The 16,157-nt window shown below is 35.3% G+C and overlaps 3 protein-coding genes across 7 annotated transcripts; 2 read left to right on the top strand and 1 right to left on the bottom strand.

Moving 5' to 3' along the window:
• Positions 1-121: 121 nt before the first annotated feature.
• LOC140968620 (NAC domain-containing protein 21/22-like) lies at positions 122-1,299 on the top strand (the record flags this gene model as incomplete). Its single annotated transcript, XM_073429642.1, has 2 exons — positions 122-387; positions 816-1,299. Coding segments are annotated over 2 exons (611 nt in total), but the record flags the coding sequence as incomplete, so codon positions are not given.
• Positions 1,300-2,497: 1,198 nt separating this feature from the next.
• Positions 2,498-8,425, top strand: LOC140968617 (putative lysine-specific demethylase JMJ16). 4 transcript variants are annotated; one of them, XM_073429638.1, is made up of 9 exons: positions 2,498-2,611; positions 3,521-3,804; positions 4,808-4,879; positions 4,973-5,050; positions 5,161-5,667; positions 5,754-5,978; positions 6,118-6,273; positions 6,630-6,998; positions 7,648-8,425. In XM_073429638.1, exons 2-9 carry the CDS (start codon positions 3,526-3,528, stop codon positions 8,197-8,199), a joined length of 2,238 nt encoding a protein of 745 aa, XP_073285739.1. In that variant the 5' UTR covers positions 2,498-2,611; positions 3,521-3,525; the 3' UTR covers positions 8,200-8,425. The 4 variants fall into 4 exon arrangements, with proteins under 4 accessions (XP_073285739.1, XP_073285738.1, XP_073285737.1 ...); XM_073429637.1 differs by having other exon boundaries at positions 2,598-2,669; XM_073429636.1 differs by lacking the exon at positions 2,498-2,611 and adding an exon at positions 2,775-2,892.
• Positions 8,426-9,547: 1,122 nt separating this feature from the next.
• LOC140968616 (U-box domain-containing protein 3-like) lies at positions 9,548-15,252 on the bottom strand. 2 transcript variants are annotated; one of them, XM_073429635.1, is made up of 6 exons: positions 14,665-15,252; positions 14,071-14,265; positions 13,203-13,482; positions 11,921-12,037; positions 9,927-11,777; positions 9,548-9,850 (listed from the first exon to the last, which is right to left on the bottom strand). In XM_073429635.1, exons 3-6 carry the CDS (start codon positions 13,476-13,478, stop codon positions 9,773-9,775), a joined length of 2,322 nt encoding a protein of 773 aa, XP_073285736.1. In that variant the 5' UTR covers positions 13,479-13,482; positions 14,071-14,265; positions 14,665-15,252; the 3' UTR covers positions 9,548-9,772. The 2 variants fall into 2 exon arrangements, with proteins under 2 accessions (XP_073285736.1, XP_073285735.1); XM_073429634.1 differs by lacking the exon at positions 14,071-14,265 and having other exon boundaries at positions 14,665-15,249.
• Between the last annotated feature and the right edge of the window lie 905 nt (positions 15,253-16,157).

Here is a 16,157-nt window from a genome sequence, read left to right as displayed (position 1 = left end):
TATATATATAGAAGTGATTTGAAATTTTTAATCAAAAAATATTTAATTTATGATCAAGAATAGAACTTAACTAAAACCACGAGATTAATAATTAATATTGTTTTTTTTTTAAAAAAAAAAGATTTAGCAAAGTTGAATTCAAGCGAGTGGTACTTCTTTAGTTTCCGTGATCGCAAGTATGCAACTGGATATCGAACCAATCGGGCCACCACCTCAGGCTACTGGAAGGCTACCGGTAAAGATCGAACGGTGGTCGATCCTGGGACTCGAGCCATAGTGGGCATGAGAAAGACTTTGGTTTTCTACAAGAGTAGAGCTCCTAATGGAATCAAGACTGGATGGATCATGCATGAGTTTCGTCTAGAGAACCCTCACGTGCCTCCTAAGGTTGGCAACTTAATTTCGGTTTAATTATAAAATTTTGTCGTGGTCTATTGGCACGTAGGTGATTGAGTCGGGCTTATTAAATATATATAAAAAAATCCCAATATTATAACATATTTTTTCTGAAATTATAAATTTAAATATATAGTTAAATCTTTTTAATATTTAAATTTCGAGTATTTATTCTGTTACCAATTTTTTGTTTAATACATTCGACCTAATTATTGAAATATATGTTCTCTGGAGAAAGGAATAATTAAGGATAACGTGTTAAGAAATGTGAAATGAGAGAAATATAACGAGGTCACTTAGTTGGCAATGCATATTTATATAAGTTACAAGAAACTTACTTATACTCCACGGAAACTCAAAAATTCTGATAGTCTATGTGAATTACTCTATTATAACCGATTCGTGTTGGAATTTGACAGGAAGACTGGGTATTATGCAGAGTATTTTACAAATCAAGAAGTGAAAATAGCACACAAAATGTCTATGATCCGGATAATCTCAACACATCTTGCGCTAATTTGGATGGTGGCAGCTTCCAAAACATCATCAATTCCTTCTTCTCCAATGGCTCATCTCTTCAAAACCCTAGCACTTCGGGGGGACCAGCAGGCTACCACCTTGATCATCAAATGTTGCGATACAATGACTTGATCAACGGTCCGGATTGTGATCCATCGAGTAGTACTCCTCGATGTGAAGACGATTACGGGTTCTTGTTCGACATGAATTTCGACGATGATTCGAATGGAGCAATCATTTCATAGAGTCTGTCTTAGCTTGGTGATCATCGTAGTAGTTTATAAAAGTGCACGTTTAAGACAATTTGGTATATGTACTATATGTAATGTTAGGATGCACGATAATTTGTGAAAATATAAAGTGTATGAGATGATTGTTGTAGCTGGCCAGAAATGTGGGCTTGGGGTATATGTAATTATTATTATTAAACAATATTTATTAGATCAATTTTAGTTTAAATAGTTATGAATTTGTGGGCTATGAAAATTTTGGATTGTTGTGTGCATAAATAATATCTCGTGATTTATTTTTAAAAAAACCAGTTTCACTTTGTCAGATGTCTCACACTGTCTGAATTAAATTCTTTGAAGTTGTATATATAGAATTCGACAATATTCCTTATTGAGTTAGATTTTAGGGTAGAGTTATACTCAAGTTCATGAATCATGAATACGAAGTAATTATCGGCAATTGACAAAAGAATAATCTGTCGGTACCGGTAGTCTTTAATTTGGTTATCTCCAAATGGATTAACGATGGAATTTGGATGTCGCCGTTGAATATCTTGCGACGGAATATGGAGTTCGATCTATAGTCGTTAAGTACACTCTGGTATGAAACAATTTAAGTATTTAATGGACATTTGGGCTAAAAAAAAAACCCTTTAAATGAATAAAAATGATTTATACGCATGGTTATTTGTTCTTTCGTTTTATTTAGTTAGAATTTAATGAAGTTGTTGACAAGTTGTAATCAATAATCGAAGAAACAAAATAAAACATATGAACAAATTAATGTAAGTCTACTTAATTTCGACGTTGTTGGATAATAAACATAACCATCATTCGAAATTTAGGTTAACTGGTCAAGAATTTAATTAATCCAGAAATTTAGGTTAACTGGTCACACATTTTTTTTCTTAATGTCATATTTTTTTATTTAATAAATTGATATTTGAGGTCAAATACCGAACATGCTAAGGTTACTTATAATTTGCAAGACAAATAATTTTCAAAGAGTGAGATGGTTTCATGGGTTTTTATTAATAATATAAAAATAAAATAATTTAGCTATTATAGTTGCTTAAATCAATTTTGTATTGAATACCGATATTTAACAGTAAGATATTTGATATTGTGTTTGAAAAATATAAGTTTTTTCAAAAGAAATTATCAACTAATTTTTATAAGAAAATAATATATTAATAATTAACTTATTTTTAAATACTATTATTAAAAAATAAAGAATTAGATATCTATTTATAAATTTAATAATATAATAATTATTGTTTGAATATTTAATTATTCAAATTAAAATAAAGAACTAGATATTATTATCTAAAATATTTTGCCGAATCGTTTTTTTTTAAGGGGGCTAAATGCTATTTCTCCCTGATCATTTATCTGATTAATTTTTAGGGATTATTTTCTAATTAGATCTTCGATCTCCGTTACTGGCTGCTCATTTTTGTTTCACGGTTCGAGTTTCTTCCGTTCCTATTTCCGTTGTGGTTCTTACTTTGGCGATTATGAAATGTGTGATTTTTTTACATTACTCGAGTTTATGTTTATCATAAAGGAGTGTATTATTTGATCGGTGTAATTATGAGCTTATTAATTCGCTGTTTTGGTGATAACCAATTGTTTGACAGCTCAATGCCGTGGGTCTGTCTGTATTGCTATTTCTTGAGGAATTTGATTTTGTTGGGTTCTTGCGTGGAGAAGCTGGAAATGGAAATTTGTTTTGCTTTATGTTCAAGTTCGTTGCCTAATTATTGTATGATTCTTGAGTTCTTAGAAGTAATTTATTAGGTTATTAGCCGGAATACTTGCAGAATTGTATACATCTTTTTGGAACTGTAGAGAGTCATTGCTGGAGTTTGAGGGAATATTTTGATAGGTTACTTGAACACCGAAAGTATGTTGTATAAATCATGAAATTGCATAATTTGATATCTTTTCTCCCCTGACATTTATCAGTGATCATATTTATCAATTTTAGAGAATTGTGAGTATTAAATGTTTAGTGATGAGTGATAGGTATTGAGTAGATGTCTCTTGATATTCATTCTACCTGCTAGATTTTGTGTTTGTCTTCTTTTTGGTTTTATTCAGTATCCTTTGATTTGGGATGGTTATTCTTCTGTATGCTTCCTGTATTTCCCTTTCCTAGATTTATGTCGCTAATTTTCATACATAATAATATGGATATGAAGCGTATGTGATTTTTTCCATCTTACGATTAGGTGAATTGGTGCTAATTCTGGATCATTTTTAAGTAGATACTGTTTCTGGGTTACATATTCGTGTTGATAAACTTGTGGATCGAATGTTGTGAAAAACTTGTGGATCGAATGTTGTGAATGTATATTTTCCTTTCTTTACAGAATTGATGGGGACAAAGCGCTCAATGCAATCTCTTAGAAATGGCAGTGAAGAAAAATTATCAGTTCCACCTGGATTCGTGTCTCTAACATCCTTGACATTGAAGAGGAAAGCAAATGGTAGTGAGGAGGCTACTCATGATATGGCCACTGAAAGAATCGATCCACTTAGCAAACACGCCATCAAAAAGTTCAAGACCTCGTTCAGTCAGAGACCATGGATACTTCATAATCAATTTGATTGTGCTTTGCAAATTGATAACCTCGAAGAGACTGAAGTTGACACGGTCTTCTCATCTTTCGAATGTTATTTTTACGAACCCTTGCTTTGAATTTGCACCTGTATAGTTCTTTCTTTACCTTCCATGTGCGGCATTTGGTTTTTCTTTTAAATATTTATGCATAAGCTCACTAAATTGGTTTGCCAAGTTAGATGGTGAGCCAAGTAAGTGAACCATGTAAAACATGGGGGAATCAGTTCAGTATGGAGGAAATCTAAACATAATCTCAGAAAAATCTTTAGAAACTAATAAGATAAATGGTTTGTTCTTGCATTTTTCAAGTGGAGAAAAGCTTTAGTTTCATTCGGAGAATAAAGAAAATAACTTGAGGATTTTCTCACAATGAAATTTGTAATCAGTATATTAATCTTGATTTTGGATATGCTCCTTTTGCATGGACAGCTATTTGCCAGTTAGGTGATATAACTGTTTTGGCTTTGGTATCTGCTATTAGCTAAGATGTTGGGGCACTCGGAAAACTAGTAGTTCATGTGTATGACACTAAGTCACAACATGACAGTCTTGGAAACTTCTTGGTTTCATGCTGGAACTCCAAAACATGCTCAGAAAGTCGTTAAAAGATAAAATAAAGGATGTACCTTTAGCATGGCCATGATATAACGAGCAGTGTTCTAAACTTGGAGACAAGTTATGTGATTAGTTAGACATTGAATGGATTAATAGCATAGTGGATTCTATTATGGGGTTGATATTAATACCTGTTGTTCAATTTAGCTTATTGATGTAATTTTATAATCATTTGCAAGTCACCATGGGCTAGCTAATTCTGGTTTTGATTTATCCCAATGCTTGCATCCTATGCGGAACTGACATATGGAGAATGTTTACCATCTAGTAGTCATGGATTAACAGAAACACATTTAGCCACTCCAGCATATATTGTTGTCTTTTTTTTACTTTTTTGTGTACGCTTTTTTATGGGTGGAGTCTAGACCATGTTAGATAATTTCCTCTGACGGATGACTGATATTGAAGCTTTCTTTCCCAGGATCACTCATTGAGAGCTAGCCTTCCAAAAGGAGTGTTCCGGGGATGTGCAAGTTGTCATGACTGTGTAAAGGTTGGTTCAGTTCCTTATTTACTTGTTTTCAGAATTAATTTTTTTATGGCATCGATTTTCTGTATATGGACTTTCTTAAAAAGATTCTGATAGGTCACTGCTAGGTGGCATCCCAAAGAGTCATGCTTGCCTGTGCTTGACGATGCTCCTGTATTCCATCCCACCGAAGAGGTATTCTACACATTAGATATATCCTGAAGCTTTTTGTCATTCCAATTTTGTATTATTATCTAGAAATGATTTAACTAGTGCTGTTGCATATCCGTATGACCTTATACAAGGAGTTCAAGGACCCTATAAAATATATTTCCAAAATACGCGTAAGAGCCGAGAAGTATGGAATATGCCGCATTGTTTCTCCTTCTTCCTGGCAACCTCCATGCCTTCTTGAAGATATCCAGACATGGAAAAAAGCAACTTTCAATACTCATATTCAGAAGATTGATGGGCTTAAAAATTTCTATGTCAAGAGAAAACTATCCAGAACTACGAAGAAATTGGAAGATAAAAGGCCAAAAGTTTCAGTAAGAGCGGAGCATGGAAGGGCTGAGCTCAAGCAAGCTAACTGCATTGCTGTCAGATCTGATTTTGAGTCTGGGCCAGAACACACCTTGCAAAGCTTTAAGAAGTATGCTGATGATTTCAAGAATCAGTACTTTCGCAAGAACGACGAAGTTACAGATTCGGATGTAAACTTGAATGCTGGCCATAAAAATGAGGGACCATTAATTGCACGATTGGAGGGTGAATATTGGCGAATCATTGAGAATCCCAGTGAGGAAATTGAGGTATCTCACCGAAATTGTCATATTTAACCAATGTAAATAAATTATTACCATCAGCTTGCTTCAAAATGTGACTTTAATTTGTAAAGGTGCTTTATGGTACTGATATGGAAAGTCGGGCCTTGGGGAGTGGATTTCCCATAAAAAGCTGTTTAGAAAATAAAGTTGAACATTCTGAATATGCGGAATCAGCCTGGAACTTGCATAATGTCCCAAAGCTCTCTAGCTCTCTGCTTCCATTCGGATGTGATAGTACCTCTGCCATTTTAGTTCCTCAGCTGTTCATTGGAATGTGCTTTACATCACAGTGTTGGGTAAGACTTAGATTACTCTCAACATCCTTTCTGAAACCATTATGTGGTGTTTGTCCTATTCAGATTGGTTTTGCTGTCTCTTCTCCTTAGTTTTATTGTCATGATTTAACCTGTTTTCCCGTCGGAATGTCGGAAATAGAGAAATGAGGACCACCATCTCTATTCTCTATGTTACTTGCACTTGGGCGACCCTAAAGTATGGTACAGTATTCCAGGAAGATATTGCTGCAAGTATGTCGAAGTTGCGAAAAAACTGTGTCCGGAATTGTCAGAACATCCTTCAATTCACGAACTTGTGAGTAGCATTATTATTTTATCAACATTGCTCAATTTTTTCGAGGTATGGTACAATATTCTTTTATCAATGGAGATTATTATGCTATGGAATTCACTTGGTAATTTCGCTGTGAATCAGTGCATGGACTGTTCTCTGCGTCTATGGGTATCACACATTTTGTCATGTTAGGAATTGAAATATTGGAGCTTATGACATTCATTTGGTTGATATAAAAAAATTCCTTTTTTCCAGTTTAACACTCCCTTACTGACTGTAGTTCACGTTTCTGCTGAGGTTACTTCATTCACGACCACTTAGGTGAAGTCCAATATTTTTTGGTTTACCTGGTGCCTGACTTTTCTGTGTTTGTACAGGCATATCAGCTTTCCCCCTCGGTGCTAAAGTCTGAGGGAATACCTGTGTACCGTTGTGTGCAGAACCCACGTGAGTTTATTCTCATCTTTCCTGGAGCATATCATACAGAATTTGATTGTGGCTTCAACTGTTCGGAATCAGTCTGTTTTGCTCCTTTCGACTGGTTACCTCATGGCTTGAACACAGTAGAACAGTATAATGATTTTTGTCGAAAGAGTTCAATTTCTTATGATCGACTGTTGATTGGAGCTGCCATAGAAGCTGTGACTGCACAGTGGGAAACCTTAGCCATAAGAAATAATTCCGTGGGTAATCAACTGTGGAAAAGTGTTTGCGGGAAGGACGGGCTCTTAACAAAAGCACTTAAGGTATGTCTCTGATATGATGATTCTGCTAACGATGAAATCTTGTGAAGCTAACAAAAGCACTTAAGGTATATGTCACTGATATGATTATTCTGTTAATGATGAAATCTTGTGAAGCACCTTACTTGTATTTTCTTACATATGTAGGTGGTCTTGTATACATCTTTAAGTCATGTGAGTCAAGTTTTGAAACATGTCTCAGTTTCTAAAAGTGAACTGGTTTTTGGTTGTCAGAACTTAAAAACTGTGATACATAGATAATATAAATTGGAATTACCTGGATGATGAATTTCGAACCCTTCATTGCAAGTCTTGAAACCTGTACTATTAGTTTCTGGGATTTTTTGGTTTCAAGATGACAAAACCCCCATTAGCTTCTGCGAGTTGAACTGCTGGTTTGGACAGACCAATTGCGATTTTGGATCGTGGTAACATTTTTAGATTCAATCTATTTAAGTTTAAAATTGAACTTTTTAACTTCAATTTTGTATATATGTTACCATTTCGCTTTATCATCGCTGCTGGACATTTGTTCATTGGCCTATAAAATTGAATGCACTTGTATGAGTTTTTCCTTATTCAACTTCTAAACTAATCTAATGTTTGGTGGGTTGTGAAAATTATTCTGAATTACGTATTTTTACTTGTTTAGTTTCGTGTTCAACTTGAAAGCATTAGGAGGAAACACATAAGCAATCCATCTCAATCAAGGGTGCTAGATGAAGCTGATACTGGCACGAAAAGGGAGTGCAGCGTATGCTTGTGTGATTTATACCTTTCTGCTACATGCTGTTCATGTTCTCCCGATATATATACATGTCTTCGGCATGCAAAGCAGCTATGTTATTGTACTTCCTGGGCAGATAAAATTTTCCTCTTTCGATATGAAATTTCCTCGTTGGAGTCCCTCGTTGAAGCACTTGAAGGAAATCTGAGAGCAATCCATATCTGGGTGAAAAAGAAAATTCAACCAACTCCAGATTCATGTGCTGTGAAAAATTCTTTACATCAACCAGATTCAGGTCATAGGCGTCCTGCAGAAACATCCATGTCTCCATGTCCTGTTTCCAGTGGGCAAGACACTGTGCAACACTCAAATCCAGGTACAACCATGCTACCCTCTGGTAGAGGAACTTTGGTAAAATCATCTGTTGTGTCACCTGACATCGTTGTCCTTAGTGACGATGAGGATGAAAAGCATTGATTATACGGTGTTTTGTAAATGTGACTCAGAGAAGTTCTGTCACATAGAAATTGTTCTCATTTGCTCTCCATTCTCCCACCGAACTGGAACAAAAACAAATCAAGTTGTCGATAATTTTATCAAAAATATATGTTTTGTAGGTGACGCATATTTTTGTTGTATAAGATGAGCAAAACCAAATCTTTGTGTATATTTGAGCGGTGACGAAATCCCATTGTTTCTTTTCTCTGCAAGTTGCAATATGGCGTGACTATTTTATAATCTTCAAGATTTTTGTTTATTATTTTTTTAAAATTTTTTATTATTAAAATAAAAAAAAAAATTATACGAGAATACAAAGAATATGAAACTCAAAATAATATGTTAGGTTCAATTCACGGTTCATAGGTTCAATCACGATTCTAGATGAACCGTGAATTGAAATTGAAATCACTCTCTCAAAAATATGATATTATAACTATTGGATCCAAAATCAGAAACTAGAATTGCGCATTTGTTTTGTCGATTCCGATGCTTAGAAATAAGAAACTCTGATAAATAAATAAAAACGTGTAAAGAAATTTAATTTGTCAATCTATTTTATTTATATAAATTAAATTTAATCTCTATTCCTATTTTTTGAGTACAAAAATTAAATATTCGTATAATATAAAATTGTTAAATAACTAAATCTAATTTAGTTTGTTTCATTAGTCGTACCATAATTTTTTTTCTTAACCGCTAAAATACTCCCAAAAAAAAAACGATTCGCCCCAAAATGGGAAGTTTCAGACATCTTAATATTTGTAAGATTAAAAGCTCCTTAATTTTAGTGTACATATATAAGTTGTCAAATAAGCAGCCCACTCCTTAGTCCTTACCCACCCAAAGCGACCCTCAAAAGCCGCGTAAATCAAAGGTGAGAGTAGGATGACAAATTTTCTCCCAACCCGTCAGATAATTCAATATCTGATTCTTACAGAAATTTCTTAGCATATTTGATTTGCTGGTGTTGTTTCTGCTTTCTGAATTCTTCATCTTCAAAGATTTTAGCAGAACAAGAAATAACGGCTCAAAACAGAACAGAAGGGTGATCAACTCGAGGTTTTACTACAAAAGATGTGAGAAAACATTCGTTATTCAACTTGTAGGATTTGGCCTGTTTACTTCAGGTGATGCTTCGATGAAAATTATTAATTTAACTCAATGGCATAGACTATTTTCTAAAAGTGCAGGTTGTCACTCAAAAGGGTGGACTACAGGGGACGGAGAAAATCTGAAATTTCTTCAAGCAACAATGCCACCACTATTTCTTGGCTCTCACATAAAAATGCAGGTTTCTTGAAATCAATCATGAATTACCATAGCCGAATTCACACATTCTTTTTAACGCATACATATATACAAATGTCTGTACAAACTTTTGCAGTAACAAAGCGAACCACAACTTAAAACCGCAACCACCGTCATCTCATTGCAACAAATACATAATTCCCGATGAGAATGGGCTTCTCAAAACCTGCCCCCTGCATAAATTTACCTGTAATCACATCACGAGACAACAATAAAAAAGTCACCAACAAATTGATATTGTTTATGTTTCCTTTCTTGATCTGCCCCTAGCCACGGTACTCTCACGTTGGTTCCGAAAATGGCTAAGCAGTTGTTGCGCCTGCTTCAAAATAACGAAAATGATCAAAAGACTATACAACTTAGCACTGGACACGAGATAAACGGAGGATATGCACCTTTTCTCTGGCTCTAGGAGTGCCTGATTGAGTCAAAGCAACGAGAGGTGGAACCGCACCTTCTTGCAAAACAATCCGACAATATTTGGGGCTATTAATGCACAGCTGCATCAGCACAGAGGCAGCATTCTCCTTTCCTCTTTGAGATCCCATATCGACAATCTCCACAAGAAGAGGTATGCCACCTTCTCGAGCGATGGCTGAGCATCCTTCCGCTATAGTCGACAAATTAGCAAGAACAGCAACAGCTTTATCCACCATTTCTGTTGAAGGGTCCATCAATACAACCAAATGTTTCACAGCGTTTGCTTGAACGATACGAGCCTTGTTTTCGTGAAATATAGATAGGTTAAACAAGGCTGTTGTGGCATCTTTCTTCCCTCTGACAGTACCTGATCCTAAAAGATCAACCAAAGCTCGAATTGCGCTTGACCGACCAATTTTGATCCTATACTCATCCAACAGCGAGAGGCTAAAGAGAGCAGCTGCAGCATTTTCCTTGGCTACCGAGTTTCCATTTTTCAAAACATGGATGAATGGTTCTAGAGCACCTTCTTCCGCAATCTTAGCCTTCAAATTCTCGTTAATTGACAAATTTAGTAGAGCTGAGACGGCATGTTCTTGAGCAAGGTTAATATCAGAGTGTAACAGGGCGATTAATGGGGCAATAGCACCACATTGGACTATAATGAAGCGATTTTCCACAATGTACTTCGCAAGAAACCGTAATTCTCCCGCAGCTGCAGTTCGCAGTTCAGTTGATTCGCTCTTCAAGTCTTTGATTAGTTTTTCAACATGGGAAGTAGTTGTCAAATCATTGGACCCCGAGGTGGATGAGAATGAAAGAGTTCTAAATGAGTTATGATTTCTATTTGTTACCATTTCATCCATTGTTTTGGCGCTGTGATATTGTTTTCCACTAAAAGAAGAAACCCCAGAAATTTTATTTGAAAAAGAGGAAGAGGGATAAGAAGATGTTACATCGCCAGATCTATCACTCACACCATCTTGCTTGCTTGATATCCTGGAAATTTCAGATGACCCTGTGGGGAGAGATTCAACGCTGGAAATGGCACTTGATGTTGACTCGCTCCTGCTATGTACATAAGAATGTTCGGGGGATGATCGATCAAATTTCTCAGCCTCCTTTATACAAACACCATTACCATCTACATCAAGCCCATTGGAAACCCCAATCTTTTTCTCCTCAAAACCAGAAGAGGATATTGAAGTTGAACATGGGAGATCATCTTCTTGGCTAATCCGTTCAGGAAAAATTCCAACCGAGAGGATATCTGAAGGGTTTCTGGAAAGTTTAACTTTGTTTTCGCTGCACCAGTTTTCTATAAGAGCTTTAACTGTATAATTGGGAATGAGACTATTGTGTGAGAGTTTGTGCCGAGTTTTGGGGCAAGTCACAAGTCCATGATCCAGCCATTTTTGGATGGCCACACGGTCGTAAGTTTGGCCAGAAGACACAATCACAGGATCTGACATGAGTTCCAAAGATAATGGACAGCGAAAATATGAAGGGATCCGAATGCCATTAAAGGCCGGAGTATTCTCAAGCTTAGCCACCGTAAAATCATGAATTTGATTCATAAGATCAACAGCTAGAGAGATGTCATCTAAGTTCCTGTTTGTTCTATTGTCTTCAGCTTTCTGCCTTTCCTTTTCCAATGCAATATGTTCACTCAAGAGTTCTTGATTTGATCTCAAGTTGAGGGATTCGACAACCACAGTAAGATGCTTGGAATCAAAATTTTTCCCTTCGATTTGACGTTTAAAAATCTCTTCTATATCTTGTGACAATTTTCCAAGATTCAGATTTTGAGATTCCTGCATACAGAACTGGAACAAGAATCTAAAATTACATATTCCTTCGGTATTATTGGATGTTACCCACCTAATATTATTGCTCTGCAGTGAATTAAAACACTCCATTTGCACGACTAGTGAGTACCAAAAAATGGAAAGTTAACCCGGATCATTACCTGAGCACGAGACAGACTCAAAGTGGTTGGTGATGATTCAGATAGTTTACATAGAACACAAGAGAGCTTGACTGAGGAATTCTGAATTTTGATGAACAAGGGCTTACATTCTATCACCTGTAAATTATTTATAAAGGAAAACAAGAAAAAGAATTTGTCAGCCAGCGCACATAGGTTTTGAAAATTTTAAGGCATTATAAAATTTTGTAGTATGCGAGATTGGTGTTATATATTTGACGCACCGTCCATCATTGGGTTGAGAGAGGAGGAATGAACAATTCTAGTAATTAGAGTATATCCTTTTCGCAATGTGAATATGTAAGGGCCAGAATTTTTCGATACAAGTGAAGCAATTAGAACAAATCTAAGTCAACCAGCAGAAATCAATCATTTACGGTGTAACTGTAAACAGTCGGTTTATGATCAGTTGGAAGCTCAACAAGCTCGACGAGGCAAACTTTACACATTAAGCAGTCAGGACGTGGTGATGTCCAAAAAATTTTAGTGTTGGGAAGTGAGAACAGAGCAGCCAGGAGCTCACAATTACCAGAGCAACAGACCATGTTAAGCACTCAAGAACTAAGCAATCCCAACGCGGCAATCTGAGCATGAGAACAGTTATAGAAGCTTGCAATAAGGAATAAGTAGATCTCAATTTCAACATGCAAGACATGAGAAGTGCTAAAGCAGATCCGAGTACTCATAAATGCTTCGTAAGCAATATAAATTGTGGAGATAATTTGAAGATGCGATGACATTCTAATGTAAGAAGTCTAGCTTGCGAGGGTGGCCGAGTATCTCACAGAATGATATTAAAGACAATTATTGGCAAAAAAACTGAAAATCAAGTGCTATGTCGGACAAAATGGTAACATGCAGGGAGTTGCCTCTTAAACCTATAGAATAAAGTGCTATACGCACTGCTTGAACATGAAGGAGACACCTCTAGAATCCCAAGATTAGTGAGTTGAGGTGCTATATCGCAGTGAAACACCGCGTTCTAAAATTAGCGTGCTTGCAACACCCCATCTCATATATATCATAAAGCTACATAATGACTATTATAACTGCCCGGATTAATAATTTTTCTGGAACGAGAAATGATACAAATTAGTTGCTAGCAAAATACATTGTGTAGAACTTCACTTGTGTGGACCTGTGGGCCCAAGGCATGGCAAAATTAATGCTAGTTCAAGAAAGGATGCGAGTCCGACAATTTTCCAGAACAAACTTATATGCCGACGGAAGCAAGGAAACAGCAGAGCCAAGTGAAGTTACTCACACACAGAATCTTGCTTGTTTTGGTAGACCATTGTTCAAGGAATATTCTAGCCTCATTCACTGCAAAGTCAAGCTCTTCACACTCTTTAGACAGAGCTTCATCCAACGGCAGTCTACAATCAGCAACACCATCAAGTACAGCTTTCAAATGCTTCAAGAAAGATACTATATTTTGGTATTCCTTCTCAACCGGCATTGCCTTTGACATGCGGCATGTTACCAGATGAATGAATCGAGAAATACTATTGACAAGGCTTCGTAACAATGTTAAATCCATTCACCTGTGTAAATAATGTCACCGATAAAATTAAACAATGGGACATGAAAAACGACAAGGATAAGCACTTATATGATTTACAAACTAATGTACACTTTCTGGAGGGGAAAGAAAGAGACGGTTCAATTCGAGCATGGTTTCAAGCACAACAAACATAATTACACTCATTCAAGGTATTGATTCTTTGAATATATAGATAATTTCATGATAAAGAGTTCACTTCTGTTGTAACTCATCAAATCAAATACTTACATCAAGTTATGAGAAAGTATAAGAGACAATGCAAGAAATTTAATATCATAGAACATCAGAAAACAAAACAGGAGTAATTAAATAGATACTAGGAGAAAAGATAATAAAATTAGCATTAAACAGCCATCGAAGTCCTGATATCTCTAGTCAAAACATAGAGTGGGGCTAAAGATTTTTTTTAGTATTAAAAAATAGCAATATCAGGATCAAACAGAAAAAAGAACTAAACTTATCACAACTAAAACTTTGAGAAAGAATAAGTTCAGGTCAAAATGCACAGAAAGGATCTTCCACATCAATCGTCTCTCTCAATCATCAACCAAAAAGATAGAACACGTACCTTAAGTATCTCAACCAAAAATCCGGAACCTTGGAAGAACTTTATCAACATGAAACAACAAAATTGGTGGTAGAATGCAAGAAATTCTCACATATACACCTTCAACGTTCCAAGAGATCGATGATTGCTTATCAGAAAAGTACGACATACATTCATGCAAAGGGGTAAAATCAAGCAGCCTCCTTGACAAATTAACTGACAAAAAGATAAGAAAATGACCATAAAAGTGAAATGATGCATACATTAATCTGACAAACATCAGGGCAAAAATTACCATCTATGGCACTACATGTTTTTTTAAAAATGTTAACTTCAGAATTTACACTCATATTTCCAGTTTCCACAAACTTTAACTCAAAACAGAAGCAATGTATTTTCATGAGCAAAAATATAAACTTTGCCCCAAAATACATTAGCTTGCAGCTGAACTCGAAGGCGACTGACGAAATCACCGAACTTTTCCAGAACCACTCGGTTAATCCAAAACCCAACAAATTTTATCTGATACCCATGGTCAGAACCCCATTACACCCCAGTTCTTCTTCTAAATTAATACCATCATACTAAAAATCCAAGAATGGGTTGAAAAAGTACCTCTGAAATTGTGTTGGAAAGCAAGAAGACTGTACAGCTGAGACAAGAACCAAAAAACAGATCTAGACGAATTCCAACGAACAATCGATCAGGCCTCAAAACGGAAACCCATGTGCCTGATCAATCAACTTCACAAAATCAGCAGGAAAATTGCATGAAAAACAACCCCTTTCGATCTAGACCAGCAATTCCTGCCAACCCATCTTACTTCATTTCTGGAAAGAATAGAAGGCTGGGAACACCAAGAAAAAGTAAAAGTGAGGAAAAGGAAGAAGAAAACAGGGCGGTTGAATTCCTGGGTCCCCTACATATCTGCAAATCTGCTGGTTGTGGGGATGAAAAAATTAATGAGATGATTAATTAATTGTTACATCATTGTCATTATTATTAGATACTTATGAAGGATTAGAAATGGAGAAGATCAGAAGAATATCTAATCATCGTCAACACCCAAAACAAAACAAAAAAAAAAGTGAAGATTTTTTTTAATAAACAGGGGAAGAGGATGACAAGATTTTGAGCAATTAATGTTCCGACGTGACAAATTTTCATTCGCAGAAAAAGAAATCATTGCTGTTTCCAGTTGCAAATTGTACGAGGAAGTGGCAGAGGGAGTCATTTGCATCCACATACCTAGCTAGCTAGACTAGTCGCATTTACTGTTTATATATATACTAGGTAAGGGCACCTCAATTTTTTAGGTGTCTTACCCAGGTTTGTAATCTAATATATGAGCATTTATATTTGTCTTTAGACCAATTAATCATGTGTTATATTTGTGTAGGTCTTATTTAATAATTTAATTTTAAAAGCAATAAGTATTTTGATTATAGTAATGTTATTTTCTTTTATATCCGTAGTCATACGATTAGTATTTCGAGTTGGCACTGTTCTTAACAACGTAAGAAAATATGAAAAAAATGAGAAATTCATAAAATTGAAAATATTTAAGAAAAAGATTGAGTTGGTATTAAAAATTATTAAGTTGGACATAAAGTATTTGTTCATCTTAAAATTTAATCATAGATCTACTCCATAAATAAGTTATTATAAATTCAAAAATAGAGCATCCATCTTTAAATCATGGTAGTAGTTGTAAGGGTACCACACTTAATGACATGGTTGACGCTAATGGATTTACGAACGTGACAACTTTAACTTAAATATTAGTTGTAATATGAACCATTAAACAATCGATAAGAGCATTTAAAATCTTAGTGTAATCAAAGAGCTTTGAAAATTCGTTAATGTAGATAGGATTTCAATAACATTTTTTACTTGAGAATTTAGTTGATGTATTTATGAATTTTGTAACTTCGAGTTTTGAAGATGTTTAAACATGAGAATCAATTTAATTCACAAGACAGTTGAATAGATTATTACAACGAGAGGCTAAAAAAGAAATCAAATTATATCAATAGAAATTGTTTGGAACTCGTATTAAGAAGAAAACGCAGGTCAGTAACATGTAAAGAAAAGAAATTAACATGGAG

Source organism: Primulina huaijiensis, unplaced genomic scaffold (genome assembly GCF_012295235.1).
Source record: "Primulina huaijiensis isolate GDHJ02 unplaced genomic scaffold, ASM1229523v2 scaffold37307, whole genome shotgun sequence".
NCBI classification, from domain to species: domain Eukaryota; kingdom Viridiplantae; phylum Streptophyta; class Magnoliopsida; order Lamiales; family Gesneriaceae; genus Primulina; species Primulina huaijiensis.
Note: the sequence above shows the minus strand (reverse complement) of the source record. Positions and strands in the feature narration are given on the sequence as shown.

What these genes read in the sequence shown, in the direction of transcription:
- LOC140968617 (XM_073429636.1), top strand. Translation starts at nt 2,790, where the DNA reads ATGCCGTGGGTCTGTCTGTATTGCTATTTCTTGAGGAATTTGATTTTG. An exon ending in TATTCCATCCCACCGAAGAG is followed by an intron (nt 5,051 to 5,160) that starts GTATTCTACACA and finishes ACCTTATACAAG; the next exon opens with GAGTTCAAGGACCCTATAAA. An exon ending in GCTTTACATCACAGTGTTGG is followed by an intron (nt 5,979 to 6,117) that starts GTAAGACTTAGA and finishes TGTCGGAAATAG; the next exon opens with AGAAATGAGGACCACCATCT.
- LOC140968616 (XM_073429635.1), bottom strand. Translation starts at nt 13,478, where the DNA reads ATGGATTTAACATTGTTACGAAGCCTTGTCAATAGTATTTCTCGATTC. An exon ending in AAACAAGCAAGATTCTGTGT is followed by an intron (nt 12,038 to 13,202) that starts GTGAGTAACTTC and finishes AATAATTTACAG; the next exon opens with GTGATAGAATGTAAGCCCTT. An exon ending in TGAGTCTGTCTCGTGCTCAG is followed by an intron (nt 11,778 to 11,920) that starts GTAATGATCCGG and finishes TTCTTGTTCCAG; the next exon opens with TTCTGTATGCAGGAATCTCA.